The following is a 27,123-nucleotide window of genomic DNA, read 5'->3' on the forward strand; positions in this document are numbered from 1 at the left end:
TTATTGACAGACACTATTCTAAGTGACTTACAGACACAAACATTATATAAAGAAAATATGAATGCATGCGTTTTCAGAAACTACAGCCCAAGGGCTCTCAGACCATAAATTCAGAGCAAGGATTTCCACCCAGAGCTGTCTGCATTAAAATGCATACTTGTTCCCATTCTACGATGCTGAAAGGGTGGGAGCCGTGGCTGTCCCTGCTGCCCAGGTGCTACAAATCCTTCACGGGGCTGTTGTACACAACACTTTGGAATGCAAACTCCCTTGAGCAAGCACTTGTTTAGCATAGTTTCGCCAGTGGCCTGTCTGTCTAAGGTAGTCAGTGAATATTAAAATAGTCCTAACAATAAAATAACAGTCAGTCAACCATGTAGCCTTCTTCTGAGGGGGAGAATAGTTCACTCTCCCTAGAGGGCCTAAGAAGGATCGGTTTACAGGTTCCAGCATGGGGTGGGACCCTTCCTCCTTCCCCCGTCTTGGCACTGGCGCTTGGTCTGGTGACCACCACTAGCCCACAGTTGGGTCAGAAAACGTTACAGAACTCCTCTCTCCCCCACCCGAAACACACTCAGCCCTTGCACTGACCTGGCTTCTGATTGGAGGCTGGTTGCTTCGGATAATAACCTCCAGGACCCCACTGTTGGTTACAGCCTGTTTGTAATATTCTTACTGCAACTCAAGACACCTGCGGCAGGGTGTGAGAAAAAGTAAAAGACCAGCATTTTCACATCCCCAAGTACCAGAAACACAGAAGACTGACACTCGCCACCTAAGTGGGGTCAGGGCTGGTGTCTGCCCATGTTGCCAACTGGATGGGCTGCTTGCCACAATGAGGAATCTTCTTCCATACATCGCTTGCTTCTTTGCCTTTTTCTCTACTGGGTTTTTGATTGTGGCCACCTGGACTGACTGTTGGATGGTGAATGCTGATGACTCTCTGGAGGTAAGAAGATAGAAACTTCTTTTCGTGACCCAGGCCAGCCCAAATTCTCGCTAAGTCCACCTGCCATATACAACATTCAGTATCTTTACTAAGGCTAATGATAGCAAAAATAGGCAACATGGACTGACTATTTGTTGAGTCTTTACATTGTCAGCTCATTTAATCCTCGTAGTTAATTTATGAGGTAGGTCTTGTTATCCCATTAAACAGATGAAGTTATTAAATAGTTCCTCTGTTTTTTTTTATAAGGATAAATTTGCAGAAGGGTAATTAAATGATCTCTGCTACTGAGACCTCCAGAAATGCATATCTTCCATTGCTGCGCATATCAAATTGAGTAACATTTCGTTACCACCCTTTTTTCTAAGATAAATTTGTTACTCTTGATGACAGCATTAAGAATAGTGTGAAAGACTTTTTTAAGGAGTATTAATAATCTAAAACATTGAGGAAGAAAATGCAAGGCATGCAAAACCTACCCAATTAACATGCAATAGGAAAAAACATTATCTTAATGATTTCCAAGTAAAAGAAAATATTTTGAGGGAGAAAAGGTCTTTCCAGTGCATCCCAATGTACAGGGGACAGGCATGGACTTAAGTCCTCCCTTAAAATGAGTTGCTCTAGGGAACTGACTACTATGCAAAAGATGAGTGAGTGGGTTCACGTCTGAGGATTTTATTTTTCTCATTGGAGAAGCTCAGAAAGAAGAAATTTTGAAGTTCAAAAGCATTACCTGTGGCCACAGGAATCTGAGAGAGGCAGAACTGAGTAAAAAATCAAATCTTCAGAATTAGCTGCTGTTCATTAATGAGGCTTAGGAAAATACAGGTAAGAAAAAGAAACAATATTTCAAGAGCTCAGAAAAAGGAGTATATAGCAAAACAATTTGCTTTTTACTGTGCATCCTGAAGGGAACAATTTACCCTAGCAAATGCTATAATGTCACCTCTGTAAAGTTTAGCAAAGATACTTGAGTGAGTTTATATATTTTTCTTCTAATTTTCTTTATTAAACCCTCAAATTGGAGTTCCAAATGGAAAGTAATAATCATTCTATTTTGCTGTGCATTATTTTTGCGGCTCGCTTTTTCTTGCTTTTAATTTTCCTCTGACTTCAGCATGGCATTTCAAAACGAATGGAGTTATGAATACCTCTTTAATGCTAGAAAATTACATTTCCAAAAATTGTGATAGAATTGAACTACTGTAAAGGGTGTCTGCTATAAGTGAGCCCAGTGATGCATTTTATCTGGCCACGAATATATGCAGAGAATGAAATAAATGCCCTTTGAACAGTGCTCAGGGAAAAGTACAGATAAAACGTTCTGCTGTCATTAGTTTGCCATTATCTAGACGGCCAGTGGTAGCTGATGAATAAGAAATATGGTGAACTTGAGCATAATTATAATTATGTTTTTTTAAATGCAAAAAAATGTAAAATCCCATTTAGAGGCATTGTTAAAATATTTTCTAAAACAATTTAAAAGTCTTTCTGCTTAAGCTGACATAATTGCTAACTTCATTTGATAGGAAATAGTTTTAGAAAGGGTCAAACCTTGCTGAGAGAGAGATTGAGAGTCCTGGAATTTAAAGTGTCTTCTCTCATTTTAGTACAACCAACCAATTTGCCATCTGTCCTATGAAATAATACTTCCAGTTAAAATGAATGGAAGGAGCAGTCCTGGTTACACACCTCAAGTAAACCCTTGCTAACCTTGAAAAATAGTTAATATTTCTTAGCTTCCTTCTTATTTCCCATACTTAAAATGTATTGCTATAATATTCCCAAGAAGCCTTCACATTTAAAGGAAGAGGCCAGGCGTGGTGGCTCACACCTGTAATCCCAATACTTTAGGAGGCCAAGGCGGGCGGATCACAAGGTCAAGAGATTGAGACCATCCTGGCCAACACAGTGAAACCCCATCTCTAACAAAAATACAAAAATTAGTTGGGCATGGTGACATGCGCCTGTAGTCCCAGCTACTCAGGAGGCTGAGGCAGGAGAATCGCTTGAACTAGGGAGGAGGAGGTTGCACCGAGCCGAGATTGTGCCACTGCGCTCCAGCCTGGCGACAGAGCGAGACTCCATCTAAAAAACAAAGAAGAACAAGAAGAAGAACCCTGTAACAAATCCGGCCTCCTCTTTCAACAATCTCTTTAGTTGTCAGTATTTTTAAAGAGACAAAAATCTCTTATAATAATTGCTACTTCAACAGGCCAGGATAGAAAGTTATATTATCCACAAATTTGAAGGTTCTGATACTAGCTCAATTGCTCTTCTCTTTTCTTGCTCCCATCCTCATTTATATATCACCTTTGGTCCATATAACAACTCACTTTATGTTTTTATTTTTATTTTTTTTATAGATGGGGTCTCACGCTGTCACCCAGGCTAGAGTGTACTGGTGCGATCATATCTCACTGCAGATTCAAGCTTCTAGGCTCAAGTGATCCTCCCACTTCAGCCTCCCTAGTAGCTAGGACTACAGGTGCATGCCGCTACAGCTGGCTAATTTTAAAATTTTTTGTAAGAACAAGGACTTTCTCTGTTCTTTAGGCTGGCCTTCAACTCCAGGTCTCAAGTGATCCTCTTGCCTCAGCCTCCTAAAGTACTGGGATTATAGGAGTGAACCACCACAACAGCTCACTTTAATCAATCGTTGGACAAAAGTCAACGAAACAAGTGTTTTGTTTTGTTTTGATCTTTTGAGGAAAAAAAAGGAATACCAATAGACAATTTAAATATGAAGGAGTATTACACTTTTCTAGGTTTTTTGTTTTTTTTTTTTTTAGTATTTTTGGATGATGTTGGCATGGGAGTTAGAAGAGTTTTGTGGTTCAATTCAATATAAAAAAATATGCAATTATAAATATAAAAGGAATGATGCTACTCCTACTAGAAGAGACAAAGACAAAGCAAAAATGGCGTCTGCCTTTCAGGAGTGCACATTTAATGAGGGGAAAACAAAGATACACATGAAACTATAATAAAAAGCATAAATAAATTCATATTTTGAGAAAGAAAGAAGCGAGGTATCATTGGGGAAGAAAATAAACAGTGATCACTTCCTATCAGGGACATCGAAGCAGGTCTCATGAAAGAAAAGGCATTTGAGCAAAGCCTTGAAACAATGTAAAGCATTTCAAATTGTAGAAATGGCAGCAGGGGCCTTTCAGATAAGGGGACAAAGTGGCAAAAGTGCAAAGTGAGGAAAAGCTCAGGGCTTGTTAGAGGAGTAAAGTGAGTAACACAAAGCAGGAGGCAGAAAAAGCTCAGATATTCTTTTTGCCTACCACACTCTACCTATCTTGAATGAAGTTCTTTGTATTGGGTAAAAATGTTACGAAAGAAAATAGCACACAGAATTGCAATGTGCACAACCCTAAATCAGTGACTAGAGGCCCTCAGCTGCTATCCTGCTCTTGTCATTATTGATTCATTTGTGTCTCTGAGAAGACGGATGGGGAGAAGAGAATTTGGGTTTTGAGATTTTTCAAGCGTGTGTTTGCATCTTAAGCCTTATTAACTGTCTTCTATTAAGCAAGTCACATTTCTTGTCTTTGGCTCAGTTCTTTCAATTATATAGTTGAACTCAGTTGTTTCTAAGGTCCTTTTCAGTCTTTTTTTTTTTTAACATCGGGTCTCCATGACTGTCTGAAACTCCAGAGAGCTGGACACTCACTAATGGACTGGTGGTGTCTGGTGCTTCCCCAGGCATTTCCATTGGGAATCTAGTGGGAGTATCCTCCATTGTTCTGTAACTTCATACACTCTCCCTTCCTTCATTCCAACTTTTTTCTCTTTCTCCTTCATTTCCTTGTTCCTTTCTTCTTCTTTATTTCCCCTCTCTCTTTTCCTCCCTTTTCTTACCTCCTTCTCTTTTCCTCCCTTTTCTTACTTCCTTCTCTTTTCCTCCTATATCCTTCTTTTTCTTTCTTTCCCTTTCTCCTTCATCTCTTTATCCCTGCATTTCTCTCTCTTTTCTTTCTACCTTTTGTCATTTCACAAATAATCTTGGACAACTTCTGTATACTTGGAACCATGGTGGGTACAGGGTTATGAAGTAGGATGAGACCTGGAGCCTCTCTAGGCTGCTCCCAGTGTAGTCAGTGGGACAAACAGGTGAACCGACAGTTATAGCATGATGGAGCAGATACTATGATAATGAAAACCCTAAGCGGGTGGCTCACTTGGTCTTGGATAACCAGTGAAAGCTACCCAAAAGAAGAGATATCTAAACTAGGACTTGAAGAACAGGTGAGTGAAGCAGGAGAAGTAGAGAGTATTTCAAGCTCAGAAAATGGCAGGAACTGAGATCAAGGTACAAGAGCACTGTATGTTTGTGGTATTTCATATATTTCATCATGGTAAGAATTTCCAGTTTAGAGAAAAGAATACAGGGGTTGGGTCCTCAGAAGTTTTGCATAGCATGTAAAATATAGATCTTATACCATAGGCAAGGGTTTGTCGCTGTAAGCAATATGTACATGTATTTTAGAAAGATTAATCATTCTGGCTATCTGTGGGGAGAGATTGGAAGGGTAAAATGAGGTGTGGGGAGAACAACTAGGAGACTTTTGTTATAGACCAGAAGGGAAACAATAGTGATTTGAACTTGAGTGGCAGCAAGCGTGAAGAAATATGAAATATGAGAGACTCTAAAAATATCAAATTGATGAGAGTGATAATTGACTGCCAGTGGGAGAGTAGGTGATGAGGAGAGAGAGTCAAAGTTGAAATCTGCCTTTCTGATCTGGGGCAATTGGAGGGCTGGTAATGTTATTCACCAAGAGCTTACATGAATGAAAATTAGTGGCTATACAGAAATCTTCATGGAGCAATGTCCCTGAACCATCCTGCTATTTTTTTTCCGCTTAGCTTATTATACAATACTTAGAGGTAGGAACACAATTCTTTACAGTGGAGAAGTTTACAGATTTAACTGTGTATCAGAGGGAGCTGAGATTAAATCCCACCTTACCAGGCAGTGGCTGTACGAATTTAGTCAGACTCTTAAGTAGCTGTAAACCGCATTTCCTATTCAGTAATGAGAGAATAATAATACACACATCATAAGTTTCTTGTGAGAATTAAATGAGCTTGTGTCTCTAAAGCATTTGCCACAGTAGCAGGCAGATATGAATCAGTCAATAAATATTAGATATATTATTGTCTATTTGCAGTTTATTGGTTTGTTTTTGTTCTGGAGAAGGAGATGACATTTTGCATAATGTTTGCTGAACAGAGAAATAGCAGATTTAAATTCTATTCCTATTTTTGGTATTGCTTCTCTTGGAGAAATTTTGTTTACTTCTCTAAAGCTGTCGTTTGCTTTTTTTTTTTTAATCAGAGTCTCTTTCTGTCGCCCAGGCTGGAGTGCAGTGGCATGATCTCGGCTCACTGAGGCCTCCACCGCCTGAGTTCAAGCGATTCTCCTGCCTCAGTCTCCCTAGTAGCCGGGACTACAAGTGCCACCATGCCTGGCTAATTTTTTTTGTATTTTTTCTTTCACCATGGGGTTTCACTATGTTGGCCAGGCTGGTCTCAAACTCCTGACCTCAGGTGATCCGCCTGCCTCGGCCTCCCAAAGTGCTGGGATTACAAGTGTGAGCCACCGCACCCAGCCGCCCATTTTTATATTTACATCTATTTCCTTTTTGTCTGACCAGGGAAATAAGACAGACAGTAAGTGAAATAGTGAAGGTTATTTATCAAATACTCACATTTGACAAAAAAAATAAATTATCAGATAATAACATTGTTAATATGTTAACTACAAGATATGTAATTCTTAATTATTTACACTGAAATAGTTTCCTCACACAACAGTTACTGATCTCTCAATTATAAAAAGGAAAAAGTGTTTTCACAAGAAGATTTCATTTTCAGTCCATCTTTGTTATTTATTGAGAATCTGCTATATACTGAGCACTAGTATGATTAAAATTTTATTACCTCAAAACAAAGTTGCTCACATTAATATTTATTTTATCTCTATAATCAGATTATCTTCTGGGATTTCTATTTGCATAATAATATTATAATTCTTTTAAACATAAAGTAAATAATAAAATTATATCCAGCTTGCCCTTTGATTATATACTTGTTTTAACTTTCCAATTGATTTCAAACTCTTTCAGCAGATGTTTGAGGCAACAAATATTCTCATATTCATCTCATGGTTTCCTAAGCACCTAGCACTGATGTACATTAATGTGAACTCATGACGCATTTGCTCACATGAGTTGATAGAGCACCCAGGAATATACTTATCCTACTTGTTGAAAAAATGAATACATTAATAATAAAATATGAGGTGATTATTGAAAATCTCACATTGAACCTGAAGTAAGAAGTATGTCTGTAATGAAATGACCACTTTTTTAAAAAGCAGGATTTTATATCTTGCTATAATTTAAATATTTTCAGGATACGTATTTGGCTCATTTTTAAAAATAAAATTGTAATAAAAATCTGATTCTTGGGATATCTAATAAGGTTGATGAAGAGCATATTCTGGGCTAGAGAATGTGGCTTTTTGCTTGGTGCTTTGAAGAGAGAAATAAAAAAAGAGAGAGAAAAAAGAAATTGATAATTTGTAATAATTCATTCAACATAAATTGTGATCCTTATCACTGGGCAATAATCATTGCAAAGTTGTAATGCCATACTTTTAAAAGGAAAACATTTTAATGTATGTAAACATTTAAAAATGTTAAAATGAAAATATTTAGAAAGTTCTGATGCATAACTTAGGTGATATACCTGTGAAGAACACAAAATTTTACTTTTCTACTCAGTTGGCTTTACCCCATTTCTTATGATCTATACCTTTAGCCAGTGCTCCACAAATAACCAGAACTAAAACAAATTTTAGCAAATAAAGTCATGTTTTTCTTTCGTATCTTATAAATATAGGATATAAAGTAAAAAGAAAAGGCAACATTGATTATGATTATTTTAGTCTTGCTCCCTCATCTTTATTAAGGCCTGTAGTGACTCCATTTAGGCCCTGGGATAGTAAAAAATATAAAATAAAATGTAAAAGTAAAATGTCCAGAATCTTAGATGAAAAATTCAAATGCATTTTATGTTAAAATTGAAAATGTTTCCAGTTTTAGTGATCAAACGTTATTTACTACAATATTATTAAAACTTTTGTGTCTTAATAAATATATCTAAGTAAGTACTAAGTAGGTATCTAAGTAGGAAAGTTACATCTTCAATGTTAAAATATATTAGCACATGGATGGTAAAGTGGTGTGAAAATTATAAATTCTTATAATTTGTATATGTAAGGTGGTTTTTTGAAATTATATATCTTAATAGCTTATTTTAATTTTAGTTGTCTGTACATTTATAATCTTAATGAATATTGACAAAGAAAAATCTTGTTTGATAGTGGTTAACAACAATAAACATTTACAAAATCTATTCTGTATATTTACTGTCTCTCTCTGCAGATAGATAGATAGATAGATAGATAATAGATAGATAGATAGACAGATAGATAATAGATAGATAGATACACACACAGACATGATTTCCTATGTTACTAGAGAAGAGATAAACGCTGAACATTGTTCAATGTCTAATTCTCAAGTATTTCTGAGTCTTTCTAATTCTCAAAAGATATATAAAAAGACAAGGCAGGCAAAATTATTGCTGCTTATAGTTCAAGACTGATAAGAAAAGAGAAACTGGAAAAGGCTAGGATAGAGAAGTCTTAATGCGAAACTGCTACAGAGTCCAGAATAAGAAATCCCAGGATTAAGGAACTAATTTATGCCACTATAACTCAACTGGGAAGAGTCATCATCTCTATGGTTTCCTGACACTTTTAAGTGACATTACTCATATTTAGTGCTGTAGTAAACACTTTCCAGAGCCAGTTGAGTAAACAAGGTCCAGAATGACACCAAATCAATGTAAGCTCTTCAGTCTAAATCATAATTCTTCAGCTTCTGGATTTAGCTGGTTTTGTTTATGTAGTCAAGTAGAAATCGCATGTATTAAGTAGCAACTGTGCATATAATAACCATTTTCTACTCCAGACTTCCAATGAGAGTTAATATGAATTGATTGAAAAATTGAGATTTTCAATTTCCTCAATAAACATTTATTAAGCACCTATTATGTACCAAGAGTAAGAGACTGTATACTCCTTGAAGCCAGCTGCCATGTTTGTCTTTATCTTCGCTGTATCTCCAGCATTAATATAGTCAGCATGTTGACTGGTAAATAACAGGCATTTAATAAATATAGTTTGAAGAATGACAGATGGCCTATAATTGCACATACAAAAGATAATGCAATATTTTAAATGCTATAATCATACGGACAACTTCCTGTCAGATTTCAGGGTAGTAAATGATAAATGCCAGCTAGAGAAACTTGGGTAGTGGGGAGGCTAATGAAAACACAGAAGTCTTTAAGATGAGGCTTAAATAATAAGTAGAAGTTTGGCAGGTTGAGAGCAAGGGGAGTTATTCTCATTAGCATAATTAGTATATACCAGGAGGAGAAAACTCCAATGCCTTAAGGAACCAAGTAGCCAGCATTCATGAGAGAGGCAGGTTGGGCAGGATCTGTGGGGAACCTGGTGAGCCCAAGCCCCACCTAAATGGGAGCAACCACTCTTTTCTTGCTAGTTGTTGCTTCGTGAGACTGGTGAGTTCAGGTACCCAGACAGACCAAGTTTCTAAGGGAATCCTGAAATCTGAACTGTTCTGTAAAATCTCTATACTTTATTAGCAACTAACTAAGAGATTTGTTTGCTTTCCTCATGCTTGTGCCTTCTACTTTATTGTCATACCTTAAATAAACCTACTTCTCTCCATTTAGGAGATAACCCACCCTTCACTTTTGGGAACAATAGATATTCATTGAAATAATATACAAATTAGCATTGTTTTAATGTTATTTATTAATATATAAGTTGCATGTTAGAAGGATAAATTTTAAATTTAGAATCCTCTATTTCAGACAGCTCTGTCAGATTAAAAGTTATTACTTAACATTTGCGATTTTTACCCTTTAAGAAAGGTTAACTATAATATTCTAAAACATCAGTCTGCTTTTTAAGAACCCTGTCTTAAAATTTTCAAGAACTTAGATTTGCTTGCTTTTTAGTTTCTAATAAGCCATTTTACAACAGAGGAATAAGTAAATGAAGACAATTAATTATACCAGAGAACATTCCTAAATATAATAAAAAACATGAAAAATTTTAACCTTGTCTTTTGTACACAAAGGCACCTTTAAGGGTGTCTCCCGTAAGTGCTATTTTAACACAGAAGTTTAGTTAATTACAGCCACTATTCTCACGTACCTTAACTGAGTGTGAATACCAAGCCACCTAATAGTGTGCCCCGAGCATTAATACCTAATGAAATTGGATTCCTTGTTTTCTCTAATGAGCTCATTGCTTTTCTAAATATGGTCATTGCAGGTAAATGATCAATAGCCTTGAAACTGATACCACTACTGAATTATTTTGGCAAGATAGAAATACTCTTATTAGTGTAAAATAAGAATTTTTGAATATGCATTTCAGATCACTTTCTAAATAATGTTACATATAACAGGAATGACCATAGTAGGCTAGTTTGTTTCAGTGGCTGGCTTAGTAAGAAATTGTGGACAGTCGCTGTCTGATTTACAACACAGTGGCTTCAAACTCATATCACCTAGCTCGAGCTAAAGTGAACTGGATGCAGTGTGTTCCTGTTAATTAAGAGACTGAGGGGTAGTCAGCTTTGAGAAAGTTTTCTGTTCCGTTTTCTGTTATGATATAGCAGTTCTGTACAAGCCGTCTCCAATATACTAGTTTCCTACAGCTGCCGTAACAAATGACCATAAATTCAGTGGCTTAACAAAAGATAACTTTATTCTCTCACAGTTCTGGAGGCTGAAAGCTTACAATCAAGAAGTTGGCAAGGCTGCGCTGCCCCTGAAAGTTCTGGAAGAATCCGTTCTTAGCCTCTTCCAGCTTCTGGGGGCTGTAGGCATCCTTGACTTGTGGCTGTATCCCTCCAATCTCTGCCTCAGCGGTCACATTGCATCCTTCTTTTCTGTCTGTTTCTCTCCTGCCATGTGTCTCTTCTAATGAAACTTGTCAGCCCACCTGGATAACCCAATATGATCTCAAGGTCCTCAGTTACATTTTCAGAGATCCTTTTTCCAAATAAGGTCATATACTGGTGGTAAGAATGTGGACATATCTTTCTGAGGGCCACCCTCTTTCTCCACCTTCACTGTGGTTAGTTAGTAAAGCCTAACACAGCCACTACTCAAGTCATTATGATGTTTAAGCATGTTACTACCACTATTTTTATGTATCGAACATATCATTTATATTGTGTGTATATTTGTAATTTTTAATTCTTATAACCATCCTATATACAGATAAGGAGATTGAGGAACAAAAAAGGTAAGATCTTCCTCAAGGTTACAACATACATAGTAAGAGTGTCAATCTATATTTAATATTTAATGCATATGTAAATTTAATTTCTATGTAATGCACATATACATTCAGATGTTCACATTATTTAGAAATTTATGTGTTGAATTTCACAAGATAGCTGTTTATCATTAGATTTTTTGGTCTCTGTGTTACACAGGGTCAGATAATCCTCCAGAAAGTGCATGACATTGTTTCCAACTTAAACCTAAAGAAGAACATGCCAAGGTGAAGTTTGCAGAATAATAGGCTTGGGATGAGATTCAAGTTAGGGCTTACTTCGCCCAAAGCTATCATCCAATACCCAATTCTGGATTACTTTATCTTAAAATGGATTTGGAATTCTTTTTAAAAACTTGTTTTTAGGCTGGGCACGATGGCTCACGCTTGTAATCCCAGCACTTTGGGAGGCCGAGGTGGGCGGATCACCTGAGGTCGGGAGTTCGAGACCAGCCTGACCAACATGGAGAAACCCCGTCTCTACTAAAAATGCTAAAAAAAAAAAAAAAAAAAAAGGCCTGGCGTGGTGGCCCATGCCTGTTATCCCAGCTACTCGGGAGGCTGAGGCAGGAGAATCACTTGAACCTGGAAGGTGGAGGGTGTGGTGAGCTGAGATCACGCCATTGCACTCTAGCCCAGGGAACAAGAGCGAGATTCTGCCTCAAAAAAAAAAAAAAGTTTTTAAACACTTTTAACTGTTTAAACATTTTTTTTTTTTTTAGCACATGTGCATCTTTTTAATGGGGTACATAGTAACGTTTTGATATACATAATGTGTAGTGATCAGATTAGGGTAATTAGCATAGCCATCATCTCAAACATTTATATTTTTTTTGTTGGAAACATTAAATATCCTTTTTCTACCTATTTGAAATTATACCATTATTAACAAGAGCCATCCTAGAGTGCTATAGAACAGGGGTCCACACCTCCCAGACCACACACCAGTACCAGTCCGTGGCCTCTTAGGAACTGGGCTGCGCAGCAGGAGGTGAGCAGTCGGCAAGAGAGCATTACCACCTAAGCTCCACCTTCTGTCAGATCAGCGGCGGTATTCGATTCTCACAGGAGTGCAAACCCTGTTGTGAACTGCACGTGCCAGGGATCTGGGTTGCATACTCCTTATAAGCACCTAATGCCTGATGATCTGAGCTGGAACAGTTTCATCCCAAACCATCCCCAACCCTCTTGCCACTGGTTCCATGGAAAAATTGTCCGCATGAAACCGGTCCCTGGTGCCAAAAGGGTTGAGGACCACTGGTATAGAACACTAGAATTTATTCTTCTTTTTTTGTATCTCTTAGCAAATCTCTCCTTATTCCCTGACCCCTACCCTTCCCAGCCTTCAGTATCCTCTGTCTTGCTTTTTACCGCGTGTTGTTGTTGTTGTTGTTGTTGTTTTTGAGACGGAATCTCGCTCTGTCGCCAGGCTGGAGTGCAATGGCGCGATCTTGGCTCACTGCAACCTCCGACTCCCTGGTTCAAGCGATGCTCCTGCCTCAGCCTCCCGAGTGGCTGGGATTACAGGCACGCACCACCACGTCCAGCTAATTTTTGTATTTTTAGTAAAGACGTGTTTCACCGTGTTAGCCGGGATGACCCCGATCTCCTGACCTCGTGATCCGCCCGCCTCAGCCTCCCAAAGTGCTGGGATGACAGGCGTGAGCCACGGCGCTCGGCCGAGATCAAGTTTTTATAGCTTCCACATATGAATAAAAATACGCAATGTTTAATTTTCTATTCCTGGCTTATTTCATTTAACATTATGTCCTTCAGTTCCGTCCATGCTGACTTGAATAAAAGAATTTCATATTTTTAAATTGCTAAATAGTATTCCATTGTGTATGTATATACCACATCGTATTTATCCATTCCTCTGTTGTTGGGTATCTAGGCTGATTCCATATCTTGGCTATTGTGAATAGTGCCACAAAGAGCATGGAGGTGCGGACATACTGATTTCCTTTCCTGTGAATAAATACCCAATAATGAGCTTTGTTGGATCATAAAGAATGGGTTTTAAATACACTGCAATGCTTAGGAGCACACCCACGCACTGCTGTGTTTGAGCCCTATCTCCTCCATTAACTCTGCTTTCTTGGGGTTATCACTTAACTTTCATGTGCCCCAATTTCCTCATTTGTAAAATGGATGATAAATAATATCTCTTGAGGTCCCTTAAGAAATAAGAAAAATAATCATATGCTAAATAGTAACTGCTTCATGATATACACTCTCTATCGAATAATTATCACCAATGATAAGCATTTTACATATAAAGTAGTATTAGAGGTACAACATTCAGAATCACGATGAAGTTGCAAGCAGTAGAATTTTATTTGGCACATAACATGCTTCAAAAAACAGCACGGGGCAGAGAGTTTCATCGTGCATGTGTTCCTGAATATTATTTTATTTTCAAAAGTAAAGTGTTTTTATGTTTTTTTCTTCCCACAGCAATTTAACCCCCTTCCTTTGCATTCCTCTTCTCACCCTGCTCTGTTATTTTATTCTTTCTTGGGGAAAGAATTAAGTTTTTGTTTTCCAAGATAACTCATAAACTACTAAACTATCTGCAGATACACAAGGTAATTTGAATCCGTAACCAAGTCAGAGGAAACAGTTGTGTTAGCGGTGTTCCATATGCGTGAGCTCTGTCAAGCACACCTGAAACTATTTTCTGTCGGCATGTTTACGATTCTAAGAAATCTACTGTGACTTACGGTTTGTGGATAAAGTGTGAGAAGGTTCAGGGCACTGGTACCTTTTAGCTCTAAGTGGATGCTTAGAGTCATCTGCACATCATTTCCAAGTAAAAATGGTTCACAGTTGTCAAGTGGTACGAAATTAATGCTCAATTTGCTTACATCCATTACATAGCTTAAGCATTTATAATATATCATTGGAGCAAGAAATAAGACTTGGGGCCTTTATATATTTTATTTATTGGCATCTTTTCATTTACTGGTTTTCTTTGCTAATTATTTTACATTTATAAACTTCATATATAAGGATAATATTTTTCTTCATGGAACTCAGTATTCATGATAAAGAAGCAATGTATATTTCTAATAGACTCAAGGTGTCAACAGTTATCATCTATTGTCATACAGTTTTTTTTTTTTTTTTGTGAGTAAATGTCAGCACAGAGACATGAAATGATGTTTTTCCATAACCATAACTCAATGGTGGAAGCAGACATAGATATTTAAATATATTTAGTTCTGTTTTTATCTCTTCTGGACATGACTTATTTCTCTACCCCCACCCTACCTGAGGAAGTGGATTCATTTCCTGACCCAGAAAGGCTTCAATTGTCAGTGCTTAAGGGAAAATATTCTAAAATGCATTGTTTGTTGTAAATGAAACTCTGATCATGCATGTAACCACTTACTTTACTATCAAACACAACAGCCAACTTCTCCCTTTGATCAGGGAGGACTGAAGTGTGCCTGCATGAATTGTTTCACACGGTGTCTTCTCTGACATCTAGGTGAGCACAAAATGCCGAGGCCTCTGGTGGGAATGCGTCACCAATGCTTTTGATGGAATTCGCACCTGCGATGAGTACGATTCCATCCTTGCGGAGCATCCCTGTACGTATGCCTTAGATCTCGCTGCTTGCCAGGAATGGAAAGGGACAGAAAACTGAGTTCGGGTTTCCATTTGTGCTTTGTTTTCTATTGTACATTGTTAAGGCTTGGTCCAGTTTGAAATGGTTAGAAATTGAGCTCGTCTTGGAAATGTGAATTTAAATATATACTTTAGCACATTTTCTCTTTTCTCATATATTTGTAAATTCCTCGAGGGAAAAATATTATCTTATTCATCTCTCTGTCCCCCGAAGGGCCAGGCATAGTGCCTCATACACAGTAGGCTTACAGTAAATGGCTTTTTAATCAAGATGAATTCTTTAGGGTGCTGTAATTTCATGATTAGACTGGATAGATTAAGTGGAAAGCATTTCAGAGATGTTTTAAGCTATGACTTAGTTCAAATAGAAAGTTTACAGTTACTTCAATTGAAGGTTTGCTAAGAAAGAGAGGTGAAGATACAGTGGCAGAAGCAGAAAGAGGTAAACAGCCAGAGACAAAGACGTAGACTGTGGGGATCAGTGGAAGAAAAAACCAATACATGTGACACACTGTTACAGGCAATATTAAAGCTGGCTCCCTTATCTTCCCTACTTTTAGCTTTAAGTTATAGTTAAGGCCAGGTGCAGTGGCTCACGCCTGTAATCCTAGCACTTTGGGAGGCCAAGGCAAGGGATCACTTGAGGTTAGGAGTTCTAAAGCAGCCTGGCCAACATGGTGAAACCCCATCCCTACTAAAAATACCAAAAAAAAAAGAAAAAAAACTTAACTGTGCATGGTGGTAGGAGCCTGTAGTTCCAGCTACTCAGAAGGCTGAGGTGGGAGAATCACTTGGACTCGGAAGGCAGTGGTTGCAGTGAGCCACGATCGCACCACTGCACTCCAGCCTGGGAGACACAGCAAGACTCCATCTCAAAAATAAAATAATAAATAAATAAATAAATAAACAAACAAATAGTTACATGTTAGCAGAGCCCATGTTGCTATGAATAAAGAAATCTCTTAAATTTAAAAATCTTACCATTGATTCTCTCAGTCCTCTCCATGGTGTGTGTTTATTTATAAGAACATTGAACTCGGCTAAGAAATACCTGTTCTGTTACAAAAGCAAAGTGGTTTTAGTCTCTTTCAAAGCAAATGATGGGTGATGGCACCATAAAGCAACTTCTTTCTCAAGATAAATAAAAAGTTAAACCCTTGGAATGTGACTTTGCCCCTGAACTGCTATTTCAGTCCAAAGGAAAGCACTTAAAGAGCAGTGCTCTAAAATTCTTCATCTGCTATTTAAAAGTTGGGTGCCTGGAACATTTTTTAAAACATAGTTCATAAGGCCTTTGTTTTATTTTTGTTAAAAAAGATTCTCTTAATTCCTTTTCTTTTCCCCTCTCTATGTGAACCTAGTTCTACCTACGAAGAAACACTATTTGCTGAATAGGAATGAACATTTAGCCTATTCTAAAAATTCATTAAAGTGGATTTTAATTCATAAGCTGAGAAGAAAATGAAAGATTAAGTATTTCAAACTTTTAAATACTGTTGTATGCATTTGTACAAGAAGAAAATATAATCACTCATAAGCTCACTACATAGAGAAAACCACCATGTATATTTTAATATGTTCCTTTTTCATCTTTGACCTATGCCGTCACATTTTTCCCTTTTTTAACCTATTACTTTCAAATAAGACACTAAAGGCCCATTACCTTTCTTTAAAAAATTCCATCTTCTTTAAAGACAGCAGAGAGGAAAATGGACTCTAGGAAAATGACATATCTATGCCCTCTTGGTTAGGATGTTACATATGAGGAAGTAGGATTTTATTTTTCCTTTTTGCTATCTTTCATACAACTACAATTAGATAACTCTTTCCACTGTCCTGTATACTTAGGGTGTTTAATCCAGACAAGTATGTTTGTCATGGCTCAAGTTGATATGTATAATTTGAGTCCCCACAAATCAGCATATTAACAGCATTCTGATAGTCAAATCTCGCATGATTCCAGAAAAAGAAATTTCTTACTGGCCAGCATGATCTATCTGCTTTCAGGAATCCCCTCCTGGATCCAGGCTGGCCATGGGGCCCCTGGTCCACCCCATAGGCTCTTCAGAGACCCTACATGTAGGATAGGAGTTGGAGCGTTCCGAAGGGAAGAAGATCTAGGCCCATGAGAGTTTGGATGAGTTCAGACTACCCTATCCTGATGGTATAGCTGGCCCCAGGTAGTCCCAGGTTTCAAAAGAGTACTTGGAAAATTTCATGGGAGGCTATCCAAAGGACAAGAACCTTTTGGTTTAGAGCCCTGAGTAGGAAGCCTGCTTGTATATGCTATTTAGTGATCAAGAAGATATGTTGAAATAGTGGTATTATCTAATAGGTTACATATTTTTCTCTTTCCTCATTTTGAGAAAAATGAGTCTTAGATTTGGAACATTTAAATTTTCTGAAATACTGCTAAATTTTGAGACCTTATGAATTCTGTTTTAGAGACAAATACTCATATATATTAAGATAATCATAAATAGGATGTTTACTTATTAATGAGGTTGGGGCTGATTTTATGCATTGATTTTCTCTCTCAGATGAGTCACACTTTTTTTATTTTAAGTTCAGGAATATTGTCTGCATATTTGCAAACAACATGTTTCCAAATAAACCCTAAGGTTACCTACCATTGGGTAAAAATTATTTAAAATATGAGGAAACCCCAGATCAATATGAAAATAAAACATAATTGCTGTACCATAAAAGGAATACATTTTATTACTCTTATCCATCAGCCAGCTAGAATAGTAGTAGTTCTGATTTCAGTGAATTAACCTTCTATTTGAGATATGATTTCCCTAAGTTGAGCTCAGCATAACTATAACTCAGAGTTCTGGAGGCTTTCACAGTTGAAGATGCTTCTGCTGCAGAAGATGATTGCTACTATTCCACTTTCATCTTCCTGATCTTTTCTTTCCTGGACTGTCTACCATATATTCTTATTCTTATTGTCTGTAGCTTTAAAATATGGTCATTTGACAATGCAAGGTTGAAGGCTTAATATGTAATATTGGCCAAGAAGAGTCATGATTTAAATAGCTGAAAGAGAAAATGATCTAATTTCCAGAAATTATCTTCTACCTAATAGCACAAACTAACTCTCCTTCTTCTAAAGATCTCCTGATGGTTTCTTCTATCCTCAATTGACACAAAGAAGTCTTGAAATATTTTATTCTGCTTCCCTGTGTCAAATTTTAACCAATTATTATTTTTAAATAAAATTTTAAACAATTATAGTGATTATTTATTTATTCAATATTTATTAAGAAATTTTTGTAGAACAGATATGCTACCTTCAATTCAGCAATTGGCTACAATATTTGTGAATGAGACATTTTCCAGGGCAGGATGCAAAAAGGAAAACATTTCTTTAGTCCCCACTGTCTACCAGGATGCTATCTGCTAGTATACCAACAAAACTAAGTAGTAAACTGTGCTAAAACAATTAATGATGTCAATAATCTCATTTTTTTAGTTTTAAACATTAAGAGTACTCATGTTTAAGTTCATACAAAGTCTGACTTTTGCCAGTGGGGTGTGTTACTGTTACCGACTTGTCTGGTTTTCTTGCTATATCTCTGTGAGTTAATATGGTTCCTTCCTCTGACTCTGCTTTAACCATATGCCCTGGTCTTCCAGTGAAGCTGGTGGTAACTCGAGCGCTGATGATTACTGCAGATATTCTAGCTGGGTTTGGATTTCTCACCCTGCTCCTTGGTCTTGACTGCGTGAAATTCCTCCCTGACGAGCCGTACATTAAAGTCCGCATCTGCTTTGTTGCTGGAACCACATTACTAATAGCAGGTACTGGTCTGGCTGGACTAGCAACTGGGGTAGGGAGACTCTGCTAAGGACTTGAGGTGAAGGAGAGTGTTGTGGTGAAGCTGCTCATTTTCGGATTATATGTGGCTTCCTTTTCCAGATTGAAAAACTAAAGATCACATCTACCAGTCCTGCTTACTTTAGCTTTGAAGTCAGATAATTAGTCTTTTGTTAATATCTCAGAACAAAATATGAAGCTCTCAGGCCGGGTGTGGTGGCTCATGCCTGTAATCCCACCACTTTGGGAGGCCAAGGCAGATAGATTACTTGAGGCCAGGAGTTCGAAATCAGCTGGTCAACATGGTCAAACCCCATCTCCACTAAAAATACAAATCTAGGCATGGTGGTGCATGCCTGTAGTCCCACCTACTTGGGGGACTGAGGCAGGAGAATCGCTTGAACCCAGGATGTGGAGGTTGCAGTGAGCAGAGATCGCGCCACTGCACTCCAGCCTGGGTAACAGAGCGAGACTCCATCTCAGGGGTAAAAAGAAAGAAAGAAAGAAAGAAAGAAAAAAAGCTCTAAAACTATGTTTTAGCCATTTAAAAAGTTACATAACTTCAAGTTTTAAAATAATTATCTTATGATTATTACTAAAGTTAAAATCCTAAAGTAAACCCCAAACTTCTACCTCCTTGCCTGTACCCACCTCCACCAACTCCTCCAACTCTTTTTAACAATAAACTAACAATTGTGCCAAGTCCTATGTTGTCCCATGTGCTAACCCATTTGTTCATAAATGTAACAATAAACAGATCATATTGTTATCCCCACTTACAACACAGATAAAGAAACTGAAGTTCTGAAGACTACTCAAGCATATTTATTAGTCAAGCTTGACTAATAAACAACACATCAAAAAGCACTTTAAATAGTATTTATTAGTGAAACAGCAAAATCATATTTTATTTAGGTCTGTCTTCAACTTCAAAGCTTAGTCCTCTTCTTTTTTTTTTAGACAGAGTTTCACTCTTGTTGCCCAGGCTGGAGTGCAATGGCACAATCATGGCTCACTGCAACCTCCACCTCCCAGGTTCAAGCGATTCTCCTGCCTCAGCCTCCCTAGTAGCTGGGATTATAGGCATGTGCCACCATGCCTGGCCAATTTTGTATTTTTAGTAGAGATGGGGTTTCTCCATGTTGGTCAGCCTGGTCTCAAACTCCCGACTTCAGGTGATCCGCCCGCCTCGGCCTCCCAAAGTGCTGGGATTACAGGCGTGAGCCACCGCGCCCAGCCAGTCCTCTTCTTTTACAACATAATGTCGTCTTCTTGTCTGTTAGCAGGAAAAATCTTGTCTGCTAACAAAGCGAATATAAGTGGGAGCCTGACCGGGCAGTGTGGGGTAGTAAATCGATATGGAGTTTGGAACTAAAAACACTTGGAGATATGTATGTGTGGTATCTTCACCCATGTCTCTGTTTCCTAATCTGCAAAGGAGCATGAAGCTAAGGTAGTAACATGTACCCTGAATTGCTATGTGAAGATGCAATGTGGGCACAGCAAACTCTGAGCTGACTGCCTAACCCTTTATATGCTTAAAACTTGGGCCTCCCTGATTTTTGACACAGAAATGTTAAGTCAATGTCCTAATAATCCTCAGATTGTATTATAAAGTTACAGAAATTGAGAATTCTTCCCTTCTGGAAGTCATTTATTTCAATATCCCGCTTACTGACAGCATTGAACTTTTTAATATACAATGTATTTCATTTAAGATTTAAATATTATTTAATTATGTACAGCTATGCAATTTTGTTCCAGAATATTTTTGAGGCATCATCAGTAAATAACCCATCTTATGCAAAACAACAAAACAAATAACATTTAAAAAATAAGTCATTGAAGAAAATCCTGATAGGAATGACTGAAGAAATAACTAAATTGAAAGACAAAGCATGTCCTAAGCTTTGGAAACATTATTTAGAATTAGTGTGCTATAAAATTTATTTTTTAAAGCCTATAATCTCTTTTGAAGTTTTAGAAAAGGAATTTCTAACTGAAAACTGCAGACGATGGTATTATAGAAACGCTATTGCAATATATACTGCATTTTCTAAAGGTTATGTGTTTATTATCTGTCTTTTTTTTTTTTTTTTTTTTGAGACGGAGTGTCACTCTGTCACCCAGGCTGCAGTGCAGTGGCGCGATCTCGGCTCACTGCAAGCTCTGCCTCCCGAGTTCACGCCATTCTCCTGCCTCAGCCTCCCGAGTAGCTGGGACTACAGGTGCCCGCCACTATGCCTGGCTACTTTTTGTATTTATAGTAGACACGGGGTTTCACCATGTTGGCCAGGATGGTCTCGATCTCTTGTCCTCATGATCCGCCCGCCTCGGCCTCCCAAAGTGCTAGGATTACAGGCGTGAGCCACCGTGCCCAGCCTATCTGATCCTTCTTAAAGTTCTTACATTAAACAATTAAGAGAAGAATACAGTTAAATAGTGATTTACATAGATATCACAGACTCTCTGGGGACAAAAAATGTAAAAATTTTTGGAGACTACATATTTTATTTTATTTTTTTAGATTTGGGAAAAACAAATATTTATTTCGTTAGACAGTAAAACAACTCTGGAAAGTAATCTGAAGAGATTCTTTGTGAAGACATGCATCTAATTTAGCACAGAGTAGCAGAACTTTGAAATGAAGGAAAAGCAGGATCCAGTTATTTCGGTATTGGTGGGCAAGATCTTGATCTTAACAGTAATGTTGATATAGCTTCAGGATATCAGTAAGCACACATTTAGAAGTAAATAACTGAAAATCCAACTCAAGCAGACTTAGACAACCTATAGATTACTGATTTCTTCTAATTGCCTTCTGCTAGACATTGAGCGTGTGGAGACTACATATTTCAAAAACACTCTTTTAATACAGTGTTTTGTCCTCCAACTCACCACATTTCTTTATTGCATCCAGGCTTCGACATGCAACTTATACCTTTAAAATACCAGGACTCTAGTGGCGTCATTTCAAACCAGTTAATTGTTAGAGAGGCTAATCTGTGGAGATGTATTCAAAGGGAATAACATTTCTTGCTCCATTCTAATATGGTGTGGGGGTATTAGATAAAGGTTTATTTGAAAATAAAAACAATTTTTACTTCAATTGTTTGTTTTTGACTTAAAGACACTGAAATCAGTGACTTTCAAAACAGTTTTCACATGGGTGCTGATTACGTAGCTGGCATAGCTTCAAAAGGGGGTAGAGGGAGCATTAAATACTCATAATGGTATTTACTGACAATTAAAAAATCAGTATGGAATGAACATATGCTCTATGTTGTTTGTGTTAGACTATATTCTTTTTCTCTTTTGTTTGGTTTTGTTTCTAGTATTTTCATTTATACAATACTAACATGGCATCGGAAAGACAGGAAAATCAAAGAAAACCATAACGATGAATTTCCATTTATACAAACCGATGAGCACTGCATTATTTCATTTTTGTATTTTCTTTATGTATAAAGTGAGGTAAAATTTTAAAAAGATACAAGATGGAAAGCAAAAGGAAGAGACAGAAGAAGTGTCCAAACTTTGGTTCGCCCATGAATCCATGTTTCTGTTTTTACCTCTCTGAAGGACGCCAGCCATTTTGGGTAGTAAACGGTATTTTGGGATTTACATTCAGAAAATGTCCCCTATTATTTGTAGCATCCTCCCTTTCTTTCAGGCACCCCAGGAACCATTGGCTCTGTGTGGTATGCTGCTGATGTCTATGTGGAACGTTCTACTCTGATTTTGCACAATATATTTCTTGGTATCCAATATAAATTTGGTTGGTCCTGTTGGCTAGGAATGGCTGGCTCTCTGGGGTGCTTTTTGGCTGGAGCCATTCTCACCTGCTGCTTATACCTTTTTAAAGGTAAGAATAAAATAAAATAGCAAACTTCCTTGCCTCCACTATCAGTTTTCCCAATCCAGTGGAAACACATTTCACAAGAAAAAAAAAGGCTATTTATTTCAATTCCTACCTATTACTTTAAAAAGTCCAATTGTTCAAGGACAACTGAATTGTAATACTCAAACTTTATTACCCAGTTAGTGCTATATTAATTGAAAAATATATATTTTACCCAGTTAGTGCTATATTAATTGAAAAATATATTACTCAGTTAGTGTTATATTAAATGAAATATAAAATCCACAACTACAAGCATGTCCAATATTCAAATGTCTAATAGTTATCTTAATGTATTTTGATTATACATATATACATATATACACATATATGCATGTATATGCATATACATATACATGTATGTATATAGGTATACATATTACAGTTATACATATATATGTATATATGTATATGTATACATATATGTATATATACACATATATACATATGTATATGTATATGTACTATATGTGTATATATACATATACACTATATGTATAATTGTAATACATCAAAATAACTATTATACATTTGAATATTAGATATGGTCATAATTGTGGATTTTATTTTTCAATTAATATAACACTGGGTAATAATGTTTGAGTATTACAATTCAGTTGCCCTTGAACAATTGGAATTTTTAATGGTAATTGGAATTTTTAATGGTAACAGGTAGGAATACATATAAGTATGTATATGTATATTAGAATTATACATATATGTGTATATACATATATACAATTATACCTTTATAATTATATGCATATATAGGTATATATACATCTAATTGTAATACCTTAAAATAACTTATGCATTTGAATATTGGACATGGTTGTAGTTGTGAATTTTATATATAAACATGTATATATATGTATATATATTTTGCTGTATTACAGTTATACATACATATATATCTTCACCCACTCAACCTAATGTATGTTTAGTGTTAAACGGAGAAGTGGACTAAGATCCAGCCAAATATTTCTTTTTAAAGAATTTAACATGTTATGTTGGGTTTCTAAAAATATCACCTAAAAAACTGAGGGAATACCTCTCCTGATGAAGAAAAAAATAAAAGGAAATCTACTTGGCTGAATTTTAAACCTAAAAGTAACTTTCAGAATGAAAATCTTAAATTGTCTCCTAGGATTCTTCTTAGAGTTCCAAAATGATACCTTCTTTGACTATCTATATTCTTGCTCCTTTTGAGGAAAAACATGTACAATGGTGTTTTATAATTTTCCCAAGTTCACTGAGTCCTACTTATTTTTATATCTCTTTCAAACAGGTGTTGGACCTGGGAGAAACTATTCTTATTCCTTGAGGAAAGCCTATTCAGTTGCAGGTGTTTCCATGACCAAGTCATACTCAGCCGCTCGAACTGAGACTGCCAAAATGTATGCTGTAGACACAAGGGTGTAAAATTCACATCTCAGTCTGTGCTTACATATGATTTAATTAATCAATATGTCTACATTGATAAAATAGGAAGTCAATCGAGAAACAGTTATTTAGAATTCGTATGGAACTAAATTAATTGCTACCTTAATCAAAATGTTTGACTCTCCTATACTTTTCCTTTCTATTACTGTCATATTTTCCCCTCGTTCTCTCTGCTAACCTTCCTTACGCACACTTTCCCTATATTTTAAGATAAGTCTTCTAGAATGTAGAACATTCTAGAATGTTTGTGATTTCTATATATCTAGTAGAGATTATGACATGGTACTATTAAATGAAATAATGCTTAAATAGAAAGCAATCTTAACAGAGGCCAGGAGCCCTAATCTTTGAAAAGATGGACAAACTTACTTTTCTCCCTAGCTTTTGGTTCACTTTTTGTACTTTTAACAAGTGGGTGAATTATTTGATAACTTTGAGGAAGATTATTCTTTTATATTCATATTAGTATATCAATGCCTACCATTACTCTGATTGTATTAAAACAGAAAAAGAAAATAACAACTTGGTATAGCAGCCACTGGTGAGCGTTAAAGACAAGATCTGCCCCTCGCCTCCAAATGTCAAAGGCAAATGCTGAATTGATACTGGAGCTCGTGGTGACTTTCCACCTCACTAACAGCATAAAGGATCTGTGTATTATTTCACCACTGTTCTAGCTTTGCTGATATATTACCAAATTATTAGACTGCAGAAGTAATAGCTCAACCAGAGAATTTACTCATTTATTGATTAAACATCCAAATACTATTGTAATGTACTATGTTAGAATTCACCAATTCAAGTGCCCACACACCACTGAATCATCAACACCAAGGAACGTATTAGACATATGGCAAAATTCAACAAATATATGTTGATTTAAATAAATAAAGGTTCACGACTCTACTAAAAAAAATCAATGTTCTGGTGGGGCACTGTAGCTCACGCCTGTAATCTCCGCACTTCAGGAGGCCGAGGAGGGTGGATCACGATGTCAAGAGATCGAGACCATCCTGGCTAACACGGTGAAACCCCGTCTCTACTAAAAAAAATACAAAAAATTTAGCCAGGCGTGGTGGCGGCGCCTGTAGTCCCAGCTACTCAGGAGGCTGAGGCAGGAGAATGGCGTGAACCCAGGAGGCGGAGCTTGCAGTGAGCCGAGATCCGGCCACTGCACTCCAGCCTGGGCGACAGAGCGAGACGCCGTCTAAAAAAATAAAAATAAATTAAAAAATAACAAATAAATGTTCCTCATAAAATGTGGGTTTTGGGGAAAATATAGAATTACATATACATTTAAAGAAGTCGCTAATGAAATTTCATTCATATTCGTAATGCAATCATGTTGAATTTTTTTTAATTGTAGCATTTTATAAAATGTGTGTAAAATTTAATCTCCAGTTTTCTAATTACTTGTCATTCACATTAATAACATTAGTACCCTTAAGGTGCCCTTGCAATGCCTGAAAAGAAGATCAACTCACCCACCCAGAAATTAGTTCTTTGAAAAAAAGAAATTAAGTTGTGAATTTATAAAGACCTTGAAATAGGTGTTTCAAATTTAAAGAACAAAGAATGATGTGAAAATGAGATTATGATTCCTACTACATGGATTAGCATTCCGAGACTGTTGTTTATTGCTTCCCACAGTATCTTTATGCGTATTCTCTGAAGCAGTTCCAATCTAGTTGGAGAATTAACAGAATTGATTTAACTTTGTCTCATTTTTATTATTAACTGTGTAATTAACATTAAAAATATTTGTAAATCATACTCACTAGTTATTTGATATTATTCTATGCATTTTAAAATTAATTTTGTGTTTTCCCCTCAATATTTGTTTTTAACATTTATTCCCATTTTTATTTTTTACTCTATTATCTGTCATGCTTTATGTATTCCAGTAAGTCTCTTGAAATCCTTGTGGGGAAAGGCAGGACAAAAATAATTAGTTAATTCGATTTTTAAAATGTAATTTTTTTCATTTTAAATATTTCATTTGTATAAGAAAATATTTCAGAGAGCCATGATGATAATTGATATGTGTGACTGTTTTGAGTTTTTTCTCAATTAAAACATTTTGTATGTAAGGGGAGGAATGTCAAGATTGTTTTTTTAATTCATTTGAAACATTCATTTCTAATTCATTGTAATTTAATGACATGTCCCAAAATAAAGCATAAAGAAGACTATGCTTTGTATGGCAACTAGTGAACAACAAAGCAAATACTAACTGATGAAACTGTAATAATTGACAGGTTGTGACGTAACATGGCAAGAAAGAAAAAAGTGATATAATCCAAAAGCAATGCAAGTAAGATTATTAGACTGAAACATTAAAATAGCTCACTAAATACTGGGTACTACAATTTAGGCATGCCTATTAATTGCAATACAAGAAAAGAAAAAAAATTTAAAAATTGGACAATGCTACTTATCCACCCCTTTATTAACTACTTTCTTTCTAAGATCAACTTTTTAAATTAAAATTAGCTTTTCCTTATGGTAAAATCAATATATGTGCATTGTAAAATCTTTGTGTAAAACACACAAAGATTCAAAAATATATCTTATTTAAATACCAAAGCAAAATTATCACCATATTCTCTCTACCTGGGACATCAGTACTCCTAAAATTTATTGAACCTCTACACAGCCTCCCAGATATTCTCCATTTATGCACATACCCATAAAGGCATTCATATAAATATGTATCTCTTTTTGAAGAGATCATTTCATATGTTGCTTTATATTTACTTTTTTTCTTATTTAACTACCTCTGATTTATGATAACAATACATTTCATATCTAATACCTAGTTTATGTTTAAATTTCCTCAAACATTTAAAAATATTCTACACAGCTACTTTGTCCAAATAAGGATTTACCTTTCATTTTGTTATGTC

General features: G+C 36.3%; 1 protein-coding gene across 1 annotated transcript; it reads left to right on the plus strand.

Moving 5' to 3' along the window:
- The first annotated feature begins 37 nt into the window (after nt 1-37).
- CLDN16 (claudin 16) lies at nt 38-25,147 on the plus strand. Its single transcript, XM_003895273.5, has 5 exons — nt 38-949; nt 14,911-15,013; nt 18,693-18,857; nt 22,547-22,738; nt 24,063-25,147. Exons 1-5 carry the CDS (start codon nt 836-838, stop codon nt 24,194-24,196), a joined length of 708 nt encoding a protein of 235 aa, XP_003895322.1. The 5' UTR covers nt 38-835; the 3' UTR covers nt 24,197-25,147.
- The last annotated feature ends 1,976 nt before the right edge of the window (nt 25,148-27,123 follow it).

The sequence above is a fragment of the Papio anubis genome, chromosome 2 (assembly GCF_008728515.1).
Source record: "Papio anubis isolate 15944 chromosome 2, Panubis1.0, whole genome shotgun sequence".
NCBI lineage: Eukaryota > Metazoa > Chordata > Mammalia > Primates > Cercopithecidae > Papio > Papio anubis.